The 14,737-nt window shown below is 44.1% G+C and overlaps 2 protein-coding genes across 4 annotated transcripts in view; one reads left to right on the forward strand and one right to left on the reverse strand.

The window, feature by feature from the left end:
* Positions 1-6,649: 6,649 nt before the first annotated feature.
* On the reverse strand, positions 6,650-11,091 carry MCFD2 (multiple coagulation factor deficiency 2). 2 transcript variants are annotated; one of them, XM_027641750.1, is made up of 4 exons: positions 10,978-11,091; positions 10,053-10,201; positions 9,181-9,340; positions 6,650-8,063 (listed from the first exon to the last, which is right to left on the reverse strand). In XM_027641750.1, the coding sequence occupies exons 1-4, from the start codon at positions 11,047-11,049 to the stop codon at positions 7,932-7,934; spliced, it is 513 nt and encodes a 170-aa protein (XP_027497551.1). In that variant the 5' UTR covers positions 11,050-11,091; the 3' UTR covers positions 6,650-7,931. The 2 variants fall into 2 exon arrangements, with proteins under 2 accessions (XP_027497551.1, XP_027497550.1); XM_027641749.1 differs by having other exon boundaries at positions 10,930-11,064.
* A 1,927-nt stretch (positions 11,092-13,018) lies between these two features.
* TTC7A (tetratricopeptide repeat domain 7A) overlaps positions 13,019-14,737 on the forward strand; it is a 173,638-nt gene continuing 171,919 nt past the window's right edge. The window contains exon 1 of one of the 2 annotated variants that reach the window (XM_027641742.1): positions 13,019-13,297. In XM_027641742.1, the coding sequence (XP_027497543.1) occupies positions 13,129-13,297 (169 nt within the window). In that variant the 5' untranslated portion in view covers positions 13,019-13,128. Of the gene's footprint in view, positions 13,298-14,082; positions 14,222-14,737 lie in introns of those variants that run through there. The other variant, XM_027641743.1, reaches the window with a different exon arrangement.

Genomic DNA, 14,737 nt, shown 5'->3' on the forward strand with positions numbered 1-14,737 from the left:
GCAGGTACTGCTGTCTAAAATCCTCACTTATGTGTTTCCTGACTCACACTGCAATCCATGCTGAAGCTGACAGCATAGCTTTACAGTCCCTTCTGCACAGTCCCTGGAGACCTCTTCCAAAGGTTACAGCATTCAAAGCTCATTCTACTCATCTCAGTGTTTTTTCCTGTGTCAAAAAATTCACACCTGCCCTGATTTGTGCCAATATGTCAGTCTCTGATGGGCGTGAGCCACACGTGATGAGACTTAAGTCAATATTATTTTTCAGCATATGTGTTTTGTGGTTTATTTCTGGTTTTATGACAAAGTAAGTTCTGAGGCACAGTGTTCTATTTTTAAAGAGGATTTATTTCAAAATATGTGCTTAGAACTTTCTCATAATTGCATCATTTTAAAGATGGTTCTTGAACTGTGACCAAAACCAGAAGCAAACATTCATTAGACAATTTTCAGCATCTCTCACTCTAAAAAGAACATGAAATCTGGAAACAGTATAGTTGAGCTATGCCACTGCACTATTGTGCTCTCCTTGGATCACTCACCCACTGCATCACCCCCTTAGTTTGTACTGAAGGTTATAGCAGAGCAATGTGAACAGTCAGGTCTGCCCAGCATGTACCATTGACAATGGGACATGGGACATGTTCCGTGAGACCTTGGGTTTAGTTAATAATGTTTCCAGACTTTAACATTTAAGCCTTGATCTTTCTGATCTCCTGACTTAGTTGGTTTTGTTGTTGCTGCAGTAAAGCCCCTGACCTACAAATTGCTGGAGCCGTGTGTGTAATTAGAAGTATGACACCATTCTTTCTCTATCTATTATTCCATCAGCATCTGTTATTGACCACTGTTTGGAGCAAGCTCTTGGGCTAGACGGACCTTGGTTTTTACTCAGTATTAATGTTCTTACACTATATTCTCAGTTAAATAGTTGACTACTTGCTGAAAACAGGGCTAGGATTTTTCTTTGTCATTTTAAAGACTTAACAGTCGTTTTAGTGTTGGTTTTCTGGTGTGTTTTTTGGGGGGTTTGTTGTGTTTGTGGGTTTTTTTAAAGAAGATTTGGTATTTCTGTGCTCTGGATCTAGGACCTGAATCACAAGTGAAGCATTATGTTGAAGTCAGGGATAGGCTTTTCTCTCCCATTCTGGTTCAAAGTGTTCACTTCTGGCTCTTGGCAACCCCATTTTGAATGTGTTCAGTAGAAACTATGAGGGGTTTTGCACTTAGGTGCTGTTGACAATGATCATACCCTGACAGGACTGAGCAGGATGCTGCTGGTTGCAGACTGCTCTGCCATGCAGCACAAGAATTGACTGCAGCAGGACTCTCCCAGTGGCTATTGTCTCCTGGGAATGAGGAACTGCCTGACGGGAAGGCAGAAATGACGAACAAGTTTTCAGAGGCTTTCAAGAGGGAAAATGGGCTATGACGGTAAGAAGATGAGATGTAAAACTGACATCTAGATGAATTAGGGGGGAGCTGGAATATGGCTGGCTTCATAATAGTCTACAGATATGATAAAGAAAAGAGAAAGGCCTCACAACAGGGAGAGAGGAGGATGGACTGTGTGATTCTGGAGAAGATTTCTCTGAAACCTGGAGCTGAGCATAGGATTCCTGAGTTATTGACAGTTATTGACTCACTGAGAGACAGGCTTTCACTAGAGGGAATCATTAACTCCACCCTTCTATCCCGAGACCAAATTGCAATCATGTCATCCCAAGCTATCATTGATATTGAAGTTTTGTCCAGTGACTAATCTAAATCTCCCAAGCTGTTTGGTTTATGCTTCTTCATGTTTTATTCTTCCTTATCTTTCCATCAAGGACATATTAGTTCCTTTGCAACAGCTTTTTAGTTGACCATTATTAACCTTGCTTCTTCTTCTTAGTTGTTACTTCTTCAGAAAAAAACCTCACATTTCTCACAGTCTTCCCTCATGTTTTCTGGACCTCTGTCAATTTTTGCCCATCTTCTTTGCCAATTCTTTCATCTCTTTCTTGAAGTACAGTGCACTAAAGGGTTCACAGTCTTCCAGGTTAATCTTTGACTGTGAGGATTGGCCCACATGGACTCTTTCAGTAGTCTTTAAGACCCTTTAGACATCCCAATGGCTTTGCCATTCATGCTTGTTCCACCATAGTACCCTATCTTTTCTCTTCTGAAGTGGTACTTAGACAGTTTTGCAAGTACAGATGAGTATTTCTGTGTAAGCATTTTGTACTACTGTATTCCATCCATTTTGATGACTTCTCTAAGTATATCGAGATCATCTTAAATTCTAATTTTTTTATCATCTGTAACATCTGCAGTCTTTCCTTGCTCCATCTGCAAGACTCATACTTCATATTCCATCTTCTATGCCTTCACTGAAAACATTAAATGAAACTTGATCTGAGACCAAGGCCCACAGAATTCCTTGCAAAACACACATATTTTGATAGGTTTTGATGGAATTACCCTGTGTATACAATTATCCAACTAGACTTGACCTCCTGCCCCTTCCCACAGCGGTTTCATTTAGGTCACAGTTGACTAGCCTGTTCATAAGGATATTATAGGAAGTACTGCTAAAGGCCTTGCAAAAATTAAATTAAAAAAAATAAATTCAAGATATGTGACATCTGCAGCGAGTACTTCAATGTCCTCTTAAGACTCTTAGAGTGAAGTTGCTGAGGCTCAGACTCAGGAAGACATTTAACATAACTGGTTACTCTCTAAGCAAGTTTTGCATATTTTAGGCTGAAATGTTACCATCTAAATAATTGCACTGTCTGGTTGCTGTTGACCTTTTTAGTAAAGATTGATGAAAAAGGGAGAAAAAGAGGGCATTAAACTCTACCACTTCCTTAACATTCTCTGCTGATAGCACATCCTCATCATTGAGTACTGGTCCAAACTTCCCTTTGTTTTTCTCTTAACACCTTACCTGTTAAATTTCTTTTATTTTTGGCAAGTTTTGCTAGTGGCATCTAGTGCATTTTGTCTTTACTAACTCCATAAACTCCCACACACACACCCTCCCATGAATGGAGTTTGTGCTGGGTTCTCAACCAGCTGTCCTAGTTTCTGCTTTACAGATCTCTCTCTCTCTTCTGCTTGAGGTCAATTAAAAGGTTGTGAATTAGCTGACTTCTGCTGAATTTCCTTACTTTCCCCTAAAATGCCATAGGTTGCACTTGGTTTCTTATTAACATTTCTTGAATGAACTGACAGCTCTTCCTAATCTGTTTTTCCCTTAGATTTGCCTCTTATGAGATCTTCCCTCTGAGTTTATTGACATCTGCCTTCTTGAAATCCAGTGCTGTCACTCAGATCAAGTGGCAGAAGATGACACTATGTTTGCTGCAGTGCTGATTCCTTGTAAAATGTCATATCTGGCAGCAGACTTTGAGTCATATGCCCTCTACCTACATGCAAAACTGCTGTTCAGCAGAGGGAGGTTGTGACAATTACAGTGTGTACTGGCACTTAAGATTTAGGCTGCTGTTCAGAATTTATCATTAAAAAAAAGTAACTTCAGATAAACTTTCTGTAAGGCATTAATAACTGCCCTTAAAATGAATCTCCATTAATGTGGATAGAGGAACTGCACTAATGAAGTGTTTAGAACACAAATTCCTTGTGATAATAAATAATCCAGACTAAGGTATGCAATGATCCTTGTCCTTCTTTGTTTACTAAAAACTTCAAACACTATGCAGCTATTTCATGGTGCAATGGACAGACAGTGAGACTGTAATGGGGGAGAGGAAGTAACAAGCAATAAACATCATCTCAAGCAAAAATGGCTGATCAGACCATACTGGACCTGTGCCTTGTAAGAACAGTGACAGAAGCTCTTACTGACAATACAAAAGCAGTAAGACTTCAGGTCCTCCCGAAACCCTCCAAAACTCTTTAATGTTGCTTGAGACCACTGTAGATACCTCATGGCCCCTCTCACAGGTCAACTAGAAATGGTCAAGAAGTCAGGCCAAGCCTGGTACTTATATTGGAAAGCTTCCTATTACACATTTTAATGACAATATTACTATGGGGGTTTCTTTACTATCACTTCAAGTCGATTTGGATTCCTTAAACAATGAAAATTAATTACCAGTAACAAGTCCTAGCTGTAGTCAATTTTATGACAGATATAAACTAATAAAAATATGGGCATCATACTATCAATATGGTGTTGGAAGACAGAGGAGCAAGCCTTTCCTGTAATCAGAATACTGGTGATGGTTTAGAGAAATCCAGTGGTTGTTGAACCACTCTATTACATGCCACAGGGACCTGATGTGTGGTGTCCATACGCTATCTAGTGGCTCTGTCGATTATGACATTATCCCTCAATTACTCTTCTGCTTGTGAGTTGTAGTATTAAAAATTATGTTAGATGAAATCAAGATTTGTAAGTCTGTAACCATTCCCTAATGAATCTAAAACATTTTGAGGTCATAAGTGAATAATGAAAAAAACCAAAAAGGTAGTAAAGCCTGTGTGAATATGCAGACAAAAGTCTTGATGGGGAGCTCTAGGCAGTCATTCCTGTCACTAACAGCATTCTGATGGGCACTGGTCAAGCAGTAAAGATCTTTCTCCTTCGTATACAGACTATGTCCTAGATTGACTACTAAAAAAACCCACTCAGTTTAGGAGTGCTTCAAATGCACTTTAGTTGCTAATTATACAGTATTTTGTAAGCTAAAAGCACATAATCAAAATACTTTAAACTGTGCACATAGTATACAGTAGTGCAAGGCCAGATGTGTTCTCCTCTAATGGGGAAAGCTAATCTCCATCCCTTGAGATCATAGACTGGGAAGATGTGAAGACCATGCACAACAGCATTCTCCCAGTCTTGTTTCTGCTGGGGTGTGACTGACCTTCAGTAAAAAATACACCCCTTCTGCTTTGATATTTCTCTGTAAAATTGAGGTAGTACTGCTATATGGAAGCTATAACAGCTTTATAGTTAATGAGTACTTCTGTTGTAAAGGCTGTATTTTCTATTATTTATATATATTAGAATATATATATATATTGAAATAGTGTATTTATATGACCTGTATTAGCACATTTAGGGATTTCACATGAGTTACAATTAGCACAAAACTTAGTTATATTTTAAAAAAAAAAGGTCTGATTCATCATCACCCTCAGCAATTTTGTGCTTTTTCTACTTAATAACTAAGAAAGCTCCCTAGTCAGCTGTTAAACCATTTAAGTGCACTTAATTACATATGTGTATTTGTTTTAGGAGGCTGAGTAAAGACACGATGATGCAGGTTTCATGCTGGGTAACATTTCTTGAACTGTTCTTTCTAGGAAAGCAGAAATTTTTTTTTTGATCTTTCTTCACACATCATGAAATCAAAGGTACTAATTTTGTTCTCATGTTTCAGTAAACTATTTTTCTATTTATACATCATTCTGAACTCTTAAAACCAGGTTTCAAATAGTTGGCAGAAAATGTTCACATTACCTGCATTTATCACAATAATTTCAAATAAAGCTTCTATGGTGCATGTCTTTTTCCACATACAACAGCAGTTGATAAATATGCATATAAATACAACATATGTGTATATAAATGTGCCTTACAGGCTTGATAAGAAAACCATGATTTTTAAAAGCCATGTATAAAAGTCAGTTCCTTGATCATCCCTAAGTAACCAAAAACTCAGAGCCTTATGCATTGTGCTAATTTTGACTGGGATAGAGTTCATTTTCTTCACAGGAGCTAGTATGGATCTGTGGTTTGGATTTGTGCTGAAGACAGTGTTGATAACACAGGGATTTTTCATTACTGCTGAGGAGAGTTTGTGCAGAGTCAAGGTCTTTTCTGCCTTCCACCCTACTAGGGAGGAGGCTGCGGGTTCACAGAAAGCTGGGACAGGACACAACCAGGACAGCTGACTCCAACTGACCAAAGGAATATTCTGTACCATAGGGTGCCATGCTTAGCATATAAAGCTGATGGGGAACAAGGAAGAGGGGGGGAGTGATGGCATTTGTCTTCCCAAGTAACCATGATGGAGCCCCGCTCTCCAGACATCCACTGCCCATGGAAAGTTGTGAAGGACTTATTCCTTATTTTGATTTGCCTGCATGCATGGATTTTGCTTTATCCATGAAACTGTCTTTATCTCAACCCATGAGTTTTCTCACTTTTACCCTGATTCTCTCCCCTCTCTGACCAGGGAAGAGTGAGCAAGGGGCTGTGCGTTCCCTAGATGCCAGCTGGGGTTAAACTGCAGTAACATATAGGAGTTGGCAGGTCTACAGGCAACCTGCTTTAAGCACTCAAAGCTGAAGAGCTTAACCTCTTCTGCCCTCCTACTCACTAGCATTTACTAAACTTTTTTCTGATTCAACATTCAGTCCAGATTAATCACTCTCAGAAGAGATATTTAAAAAAACCCAGCTGTAACAGAAGGAATTTTCTGTTAAGGTGACTGTTAGTAACAGAGATGGGCTTAGAAACACATCAGCAAATTAGGATACACAAGGCTAGAAGTCCTAGTGAGAAATGTACCTATCTCCAGCGTGCACAACCCCAACTTAATTTTACTGCTTGTACAACCAGCACAACCTTGGCCACAAAGATTTCAAAACAAATAGTTACTACAAGAAAAAAAAAATCTGACACTCAGGATTCATTGCATAAACATTTAAACAGAGGAAATAATTTCTTTTACAAACGTGTTTCTCTTGTATAAGAATAATTTTGTATAGAAAATAGCTCTTTATACATTTTACAGAAATAGGCTAACATTTAGATTCTTTATTAATGAATAATGATTGAATGCAATTTAAGATTTCAGTTATGTTTCAGAGTCACCAAACATCAATAACACAGCAATACATCACTGCTCTAATATCCCTAAACTGCTTGACTTACCAAATAGAGTCAAGACAGTAAAAACGTTCCTAGAGCCATGATAATTTGCAAACACTCAAGTATCTTGAAACTGTTAAGTTATGAAATACCTGCTGAAAGTAATACCATAATTTAAATGTCAAGGAATATGGACTTAAACCTTAACAAGGCAGCGTTACTTGCTTACTTAGATTATTCTGCTGGCTAATACTGTAAAACCCAAATTGAACAAAAGCTTTAGTATTAAACTGGTTTACTGTTAGTGTGACCTTCAAAACACCCCTGAAGGATGGGATACAACATATAAATATAATAAAAATACTTTCATTTTCTTAAGAAAACATGGAAGGTTGATGAAAAAAAAATCAGTAAATTAAGATACAAAAAGTAAATCTGTGGAGGACAAGACATTGAAAAACACATGTATATATATTTATATGTAAGGGTATGCTAGGAAGTACATATATTTAAAAATACATAATTTCTTCAAAGACTGTGTTTAAGTTCATATGGTATCATTTGGAACTCAAACGTAACACAGACTCAAATGCTTTTCCCCTACAATTGCTGTTTCAAGCACCTGTACTTATCTGCAAATTTCCTTGTAAATTAGAAGGAAGGTAAGGACATTTATCCTTGGAATACAACTATATGCAGTACTCATTTCTTGCTTTCTGGATATTTTATAATTTTAAATTGAAGATGATGTAAGCAAATAAGTACTATATAACCCAGTGACTGAAAACTTGAAATTTAGATGCTAATGATTCTATTTAGTATTCATATAGAGCTACTTAGGAGTTTGCCAGCTGTACCCTACGTGAGTACTGTTGACACTTCCATGCTTCATGACTGAAATGTGTAGCTGTGTTTAGTCAAACATGGCTCTCACTCCAAGTTAACCAGTCTCTTAACAAATACAACTTCTAAATAAATTCAGCTGGAAGTGGTACACCTCTCCTTCTCACAGCACAGAGGTTGATATGAGACAGTAAAGAATCACATTATACTGGTTCACATTTCTATGTGGTTAGAAGGAGAAACACCCTGCAAAACCTTATTCCAGTGATTTTGCAAATTCTGCATAGTCAATGTATCCGTCATTGTTCTTATCATCATCTCTTAAGACATCATCTATTAGATTAATCAGCTCTTCTTCTTTCATTGCTTGGGTATGCTCACCACCTTCCTACAAAAACAAAACCACATGGAACAGTTTAGCAGTCTTTCCCACTTACTGGCACATATAACAGATTACTGACAACTAATTTTTTGTTAAGCCATTCATGTTTGGTGCCTAATTTGGCACTAAGTTTTATATAAACATTTATATCAACATAAGCAACTTTTATCAGGTGGAAGCTATGAAGTCCAAGTTTTCTGGACTTCAGAAAAAAACACTTCTTTTCAGTTAATATTCTTAGTCAAAAGTTCCAAAAGCTGAATAGCACAATGTATAATGATGGATAATCATCTAACAGATGTATTCTTATTTGGATCTTCATGTAGTATAGACACTATAGTTTCTATAAAATACAGCAACAGCTTACAGTAATGGAGTAGTGAAAAAAATCTAGCATTGTAGCTTAAAGCCAATAAAATTCTTAAAACACCCCTTACAAACAAATGAGAAGATGGTGCTTTGCACAAGAAACAGCAAGTCATCATTCTATTCTTGGCTCGGTATTTTTTTGCCACAGGTGTATGCAGGAAGTTATGCTATTCTGAATTGTAATTTCCAAATCAGTATGAGATAATGTGTTCATATTGTCTTCCTAATGGCTGTATCTTCCTACTTTGTCTTTAAATGTTCGTGGCTGTGATGAGAATTTGTTTAGAAAGAGGCAGACCATAACTGGCTCTTCTAATACTAACGTTATTCAAGAGATCTCCTACAGTCTGTGTATCCACAGCAGTGACAGTCTGACACTGAAAACAGCATTGTATCACATGCTATTTCTATAAACCCTCATATCCCATTTTGGATAATTTCCCTTTCTCCCCATCCATGCATACCAAAACAAGCCCTCTGTAAAATCATTTTCACTTTACAGCCCTTCCTCATTCTAAAGTTTAAACTACAATGGAAACTTCTTGAAAACTGCAGTGTGACATGAAAAGCTGTGATAAAGCTGGTACATTTATAAATGCAACTAGAACTATCAGGGGGAAAGAAAAATATCTCATTTTCAGGCAAAACTCTTAACTGCACTGAAGATGTGTTGCAACTGTTCCGTTCTATTGTAAGTTGCTTTCGGAGTCAGAACTGTTTCCAAACACACATGCCCTTACAAAATTACACCTACCTCCTTGTGGACATGTGATATAGCAGTAGCAAGCTCTAACCCATCTAACAAGTTATTGCCATCATAGTCATGCATTTTGAAGTAATGGAGCTGCAACTCTTGTGGAGACATCTCAGTTTCTGGTTTCTCAATGACACCTTCCAAGTGTTCCATGATGTGTCTAAGAAAAAAAAAAAAACAACCCCAAAGACAAACAAAAGCTACAGCATTTCTGTCAGTTAATATTTCATGCTCTGTTTACATCAAATTTAGTCTTTGATCGAATACTATTCTTCTAAAAGCACCCTGGATAACTAAAAGCTACAGTTTGGTATTAAGATGAAGGGGACACAGAGGTTGTTTGTTACAGGTGCTGTAGTGGCCTCTAACACCTTAGATAGCTATTTCTGTTTCTTCTGGCCTACTTAGCAGGCTACCAAAACACTGGAAGCAGTGCCCAAAATCTCCTTTGGCTGTCTTCCAAAGCACAGGAGCTGGAGAAAGACCTTTCCCAGTCAACCATGAAGAGTTCTAGGGAGTTTTATTTACTGCTAGAACTGTTCTGCATGTATGAAGAAGAAAATGAGAAAAAACCCTCTAACTCTACCTGTTAAGAATATCATTTTGTCCAAAGTATGCTGATCTGGGTAAGCAGGACCTCTGTAAGAAATTCTTTATAGTGTGAGTAGGGTTAAAGGTTCCAAAGAGACCTTTCTAGGTCTCATATCTCTACGAATTTATCAAGCAAGCACGTCTCATATCTGGCTTTAGCTAGTCATACAACATTCTGAGGAAACAGGGTGCCCTAGGCTTAAGTCCAACGTAACAAGACTTCAGAGATAAGAAAATCATTAAGAAGTAAAGTTTACGTTTTTAGAACATGGAACACATACTCTTTATCTTGTACCAAATTCTTATCGAGGCGAATATTTGCATGTTGACTCTCTCCTATGTGTTCCTCAGCAAGGGCAGAGATGAAGAATGCAGCCAGAAAGCAGAACAGCAAATGTGATCTAAACAACCTTTGGGCCATTGTGATCTCCTACAAAAAGGAAAACATCCCCCCCCCCCCACAAAAATGGGGCAGGTCTGCCTGAGCCTAATGCGAGATGAAAAATGTGATTTACCAAGTACTTAGAATCAAGCCCACTGAGTTTTAGAATAGAAGAACTCACTTCATTTCAAGCCCTTGGGAAGCAGAAAAACAGGGAGCTCCGACTAAGGATTTCTGTGAGGGTCCCTATTTCACAGAATCATGCAATATTATGCAGTAATTTTCAGATGACTTTTTTTTCCCACATAGCAGATGTGCACTCCACAGGTGCCGTTGTGTTTTCATGTACCGTCTAGACAACCAACCACACCAGGCTCAGGCAGACCTGCCCCACAGCCATGGGAGCGAAGGTCGCTTACCTTTGCTCGAAGCGGCCGCATCTAATTAGTATTTCTATTAAGACTGCATGCCCTAAGGAACGTACAGTTTGGAAAACGTCATGCAGCCATGTATGTGCTCCCTTCGCGGGGAAGTGACAGGATGCAGCGCTCCAGAGGGGCCAGGGGAGCCCAGGAGCGGGCTAGGGGGTTCGGCCCCTCTGTGCTCCAGCCTCAGCTGAAGCGACCCCCAGTTTCCCCGGCACAGCGCTGGCCGCCAGAAGCCTCCCACCCCCGGCTCCCGACCTGGCTGGATCCCCCGGGAAAGCCCACCCCGCAGCGGGACGGGGCCAGGCCCGCGGCCCCCAGCCCAGGCCCCAGCACACCGCCCTCCAGTACCGGCTGCCGGGGCGGGCAGAGAGGCCCCGCCGCCGCCAAGCTACGCACCGTCGGGCGGGTGTGGGCCGTGGCGCGGGCTCCGGGACAGGCGCAGGCGGGACACCATTCCCGGGACACCATCCCCGGATTACCCCTGACCCGGCGCGCGCTCCGCCCCTGCGCCCCTCCCATTGGCTGCGTCATCCCGCCCCGCGGGCCGACGTCACCGCTCGCGGAGCTCCACGTGGAGCCCTCGCGGCGGCGCAGGTGCGGCGGGGCCCCGCCCACCGCGGGTGCGCGGGGAAGGATCTGGTGGTCCCGGAGGGCAACGAGCCGGCGGCGTGTCCTTGGGGACAAGAAGGCCAGTGGGATCCAGGGGTGCATCAGGAAGAGCACTGCCAGCCGGTTAAGCGAGTTGATCCTGCCCCTCTACTCAGCCTTAGTAAGATCGAATCTGGAGTTTCGTGTTCAGTTCTGGGCTCCTCAGTGCACAGAGACATGGAGCTCCTGGAGCAGGTCCAGCAGAGGGCAACCAAGAGGATTAAGAGACTGGAGCATCTCTCTTATGAGGAAAAGATGATGGAGATGGGCCTGTTCAGCCTCGAGAAGAAACGACTGAGAGGGGACACCGTCGATGTCTATAACTATCTAAAGGGAGGGAGGATTGAGCCAGGCTCTTCTTGGTGGTGCTGAGCAATAGGACAAGAGCCAATGGGCAGAAACTGATGCACAGGAAGTTTCAGCTGAATATTGATTCAAAGAAACCTCTGAACAATCTGAAAAGCACTTTTATTACGGCCGGGGAATGCAAAGCGGCAGGTGTTTTCCCCAGTGCACTCCACTGAGCAAAGGAATACCATAGCTTTTTATACAGTTTGAAAGTAGCAAGTTTAAAATTATCTATACACACGCTCTTTTTGCAGTCTGCCTTATCTAAATAGACACTTAGTTTTACCTCCCATTCTTACCATTATAGAGTAGTTACATAAAGTTTTATCATTTCAAACAGTTTCAGATTCCCCATCCTTCTCTACGTGCTAAAAAGCCTTCTCTATTCTCTAAGCTATTTTATCTTAATTGCCCACAGTTTGGGCAGAAACTTTTAAGCAGTTTTACAGTTTGCAAAGTCACGCTTACATAGCTAAATAGCTAAATTTTATTTCATTTTCTATTTCAATATGAAGAAAAACTTCTTTTCTGTGTGGGTGGCTGAGCTCTGGAACAGGTTGTCCACAGAGGCTGTGGAGTCTCCCTCACTGGAGATGTTCAGGAGCTATCTGGATGCAATCCTGTGCCATCTACTCTAGGATGACACTGCTCAAGCAGGGAGGCTGGAAGAGATGTGTCACTATGGTGCCTTCCACCCTCACCCATTCTGTGATTCTGTGTGAGTGCTGCAGGGCCTCGGCCGCTCTGGCCATGTAGAGAACATCCTTCCAAAGGGCACACTGCAGGGATCCCACCACCTAGGCACAGCCGAGAGGGAGTGGGACAGTGGGGCAGTGTGTCCTTCTCCTAGGGCTGTCGTCGGCCACTCCTGCTCCAGGCACTTCCCCCCCAACCCCTCAACAGCCCCGTCCACAAAGGACTGCGGGCTCCTCACCCCGCTGCTCCTTTGGGAAACCCCTGCGCCCTGTCTCGGGTGCCCTCTGTGGTTTACAAACTGCGTGTGCTCTGCGCTTCGCCTCGCACCGAACGCCCCAGGTCTCGCTGTTCCCATACTTGACGCCTACACAGCCGCCGCTTTGGCCTCCCGAGGTCACAATCCCCGAGCAAACCCCGGGCCCGGGCAACCGGGCGGGCTTTCGGCTCGTTCCCGCACCAGCCGGGGGTTCTGTGCCGAAGTTGCAGGAGGGGGCGGTGGCCGTGGGGCGCAGCCGGCAGGGAGCCCCGGGGTTTAGGTGACTCCCGAGGGCCGCAGTGGGGGAGCGGCACCCCCCGGCCCTTCTCGCGCGTTGCAGGGAGCGCGGGGCCACCTCCGCAACGCCCGGACAGCGCCCGCCCGGCTGGACGCGGCTTCGAGCACCGGGCGTCAGGCGAGAGGCGTCAGGGAGTGGCGGCCCTGTTAGAGGCGCCTTCCCTGGCCGCAGTCCTCGGGCGGGGCATCGTCCCATCCGCTCCCGGCACCTGGCGGATCCGCGGCCCCGCCGGCGCCTCCCGGGTGCTGCCGCCGGGGACACCCCGCGGGCCGGGGCGGGGCGGGTCCGTGCCGGCGCTAAGATGGCGGCCAAGGGCTCGCACTCGCACGTGAAGCTGGAGGCGGAGATCGAGCGGTGCCGAGCGGAGGGGCTCTGGGGGCGGCTCCGGCTCCTCGCACAGCAGCTGCTGCCGCCGCCGCCAGCGCGGCCCCCGCGCAAGGCGAAGGCGGCGAGGGACGCGCAGGACGCGGGTAAGCGGCGGCGGGGGGCGAGCGGGGCGGCCGCCGGTACCGACCCGCCCGGGCGCGGGGCGGCGGCGGGGCCGGCTGGTCGCTCTGTGCCGCCGCCCGGGCTCGGCAGCGCCGGCCCGGCGGGTTGACGTGGGCGGGAGCTGCGGCTGCCCCGCAGCTCCCGGGGTTGCGGGAGCGGGCTGGGGAGCGCTGAGGTGCGGGGTGTCGCCCGGTGTCCCGTGTCAGCGCCCCGGCTCCGCAGCGGGAGAGAAAGGACGATGCCCGGGAGAGGCGGTGGAAGCTCAGGAAGCGGCGCTCGGGAAGATCACACCGCGCTTCCTCTTCGTGTCAGCGCTGCCGAGCCCTTCGGGCAGCGAGGAGCGGCTGTCGAGCGCTCGAGATGCCGCCCCCGCCGCGGTCAGCACCGGCCGCAGGTGGTGGCTGCCCCGCTCCGAGCCGGCCCTTGATGCAACCAGCCCGGCCGGGCCACCCTCCAAAACCTGCCCCGTTTGGAAATGTCCGTCTGCAGCTTCTCCATACGTGTCGTGCTTGTTCTTTCTTGCCCCCTGCCCAACCTTGGATGCCCTCGTGTTACCTCCCTCCATTTCTGAAGGGCCCTGCTTTATTTAAAAGGCTTGGGCTCGTCCAAGTACCCTTTCACATTATAAAACAGGTTTCATAAACAGCAAATGTATTCTTACACCCCACCCCCCCCCCCCCCCCCCCCCCCGTTACAACACACTACTTTGTTTCTTTTGTAAAATGAAATCGCTTGCAATAAGTGAGGCAGCCTAACTTGGAAATATAAACATCTGTGTTTGTGGTCAGCGAGTAAGTTGCAAAGAGGACCTGGTCCTACCCGTGGCACTGATACAAAGGGTTCTACCCCTGAAGTCACAGGAGCTACATCTATGAATAAAGCCCTTCTGTAGAGGAGCGTTCCTGGTATGTGGCCCTAGAGTTAATTGAAGCTTGCCAGGGGTTCCTTAAACTTCAAGGTGGGAAGCATGGTGGGGGAGATGTTGGTAGCTTAATACATGTTTATTTGTGAGGCTTTCCAAGTGTGTACATGATGCAGGTCGAACCCTGTGCTGAGAACCACAGGGCCAACCTTTGAACTTCAGTCATGTTTCAGCAGCGCTTCACAGGTGCAGAGATCTCACTGCATTTTGGGGGCATTAATAGTTGAAGAGTTCATAGTAATTTCTTCCCTTGTAATTAAGAGGCATAACAACAGTATGATTGCTGTAAAAACATAATTTGTTAATTTGCTGCTATGTCATCATAACTTGCTGGTTATGAAAGAGTAATGCTTTGTTATTGCTGCAGAACTTTTCTTTCAGCAAGGGACTGGGTACAGTTCTGTGCTTCTAGAAACCATTGTCTGCCTGGATTAGATTTTTTTAATAGTAGTGTTTGCATTGTGAGATTGTGTGTATTTATTTCTTAATTGTATGTAGT

The sequence above is a fragment of the Corapipo altera genome, unplaced genomic scaffold, assembly GCF_003945725.1.
Source record: "Corapipo altera isolate COAL_440 unplaced genomic scaffold, ASM394572v1 48b, whole genome shotgun sequence".
In the NCBI taxonomy this organism is placed as follows: Eukaryota; Metazoa; Chordata; class Aves; order Passeriformes; family Pipridae; genus Corapipo; species Corapipo altera.

What these genes read in the sequence shown, in the direction of transcription:
- MCFD2 (XM_027641749.1), bottom strand. Translation starts at nt 11,049, where the DNA reads ATGGTGTCCCGGGAATGGTGTCCCGCCTGCGCCTGTCCCGGAGCCCGC. An exon ending in TCTGCCCGCCCCGGCAGCCG is followed by an intron (nt 10,202 to 10,929) that starts GTACTGGAGGGC and finishes TCCTTTTTGTAG; the next exon opens with GAGATCACAATGGCCCAAAG. An exon ending in AATTTGGTACAAGATAAAGA is followed by an intron (nt 9,341 to 10,052) that starts GTATGTGTTCCA and finishes TTTTTTTCTTAG; the next exon opens with ACACATCATGGAACACTTGG.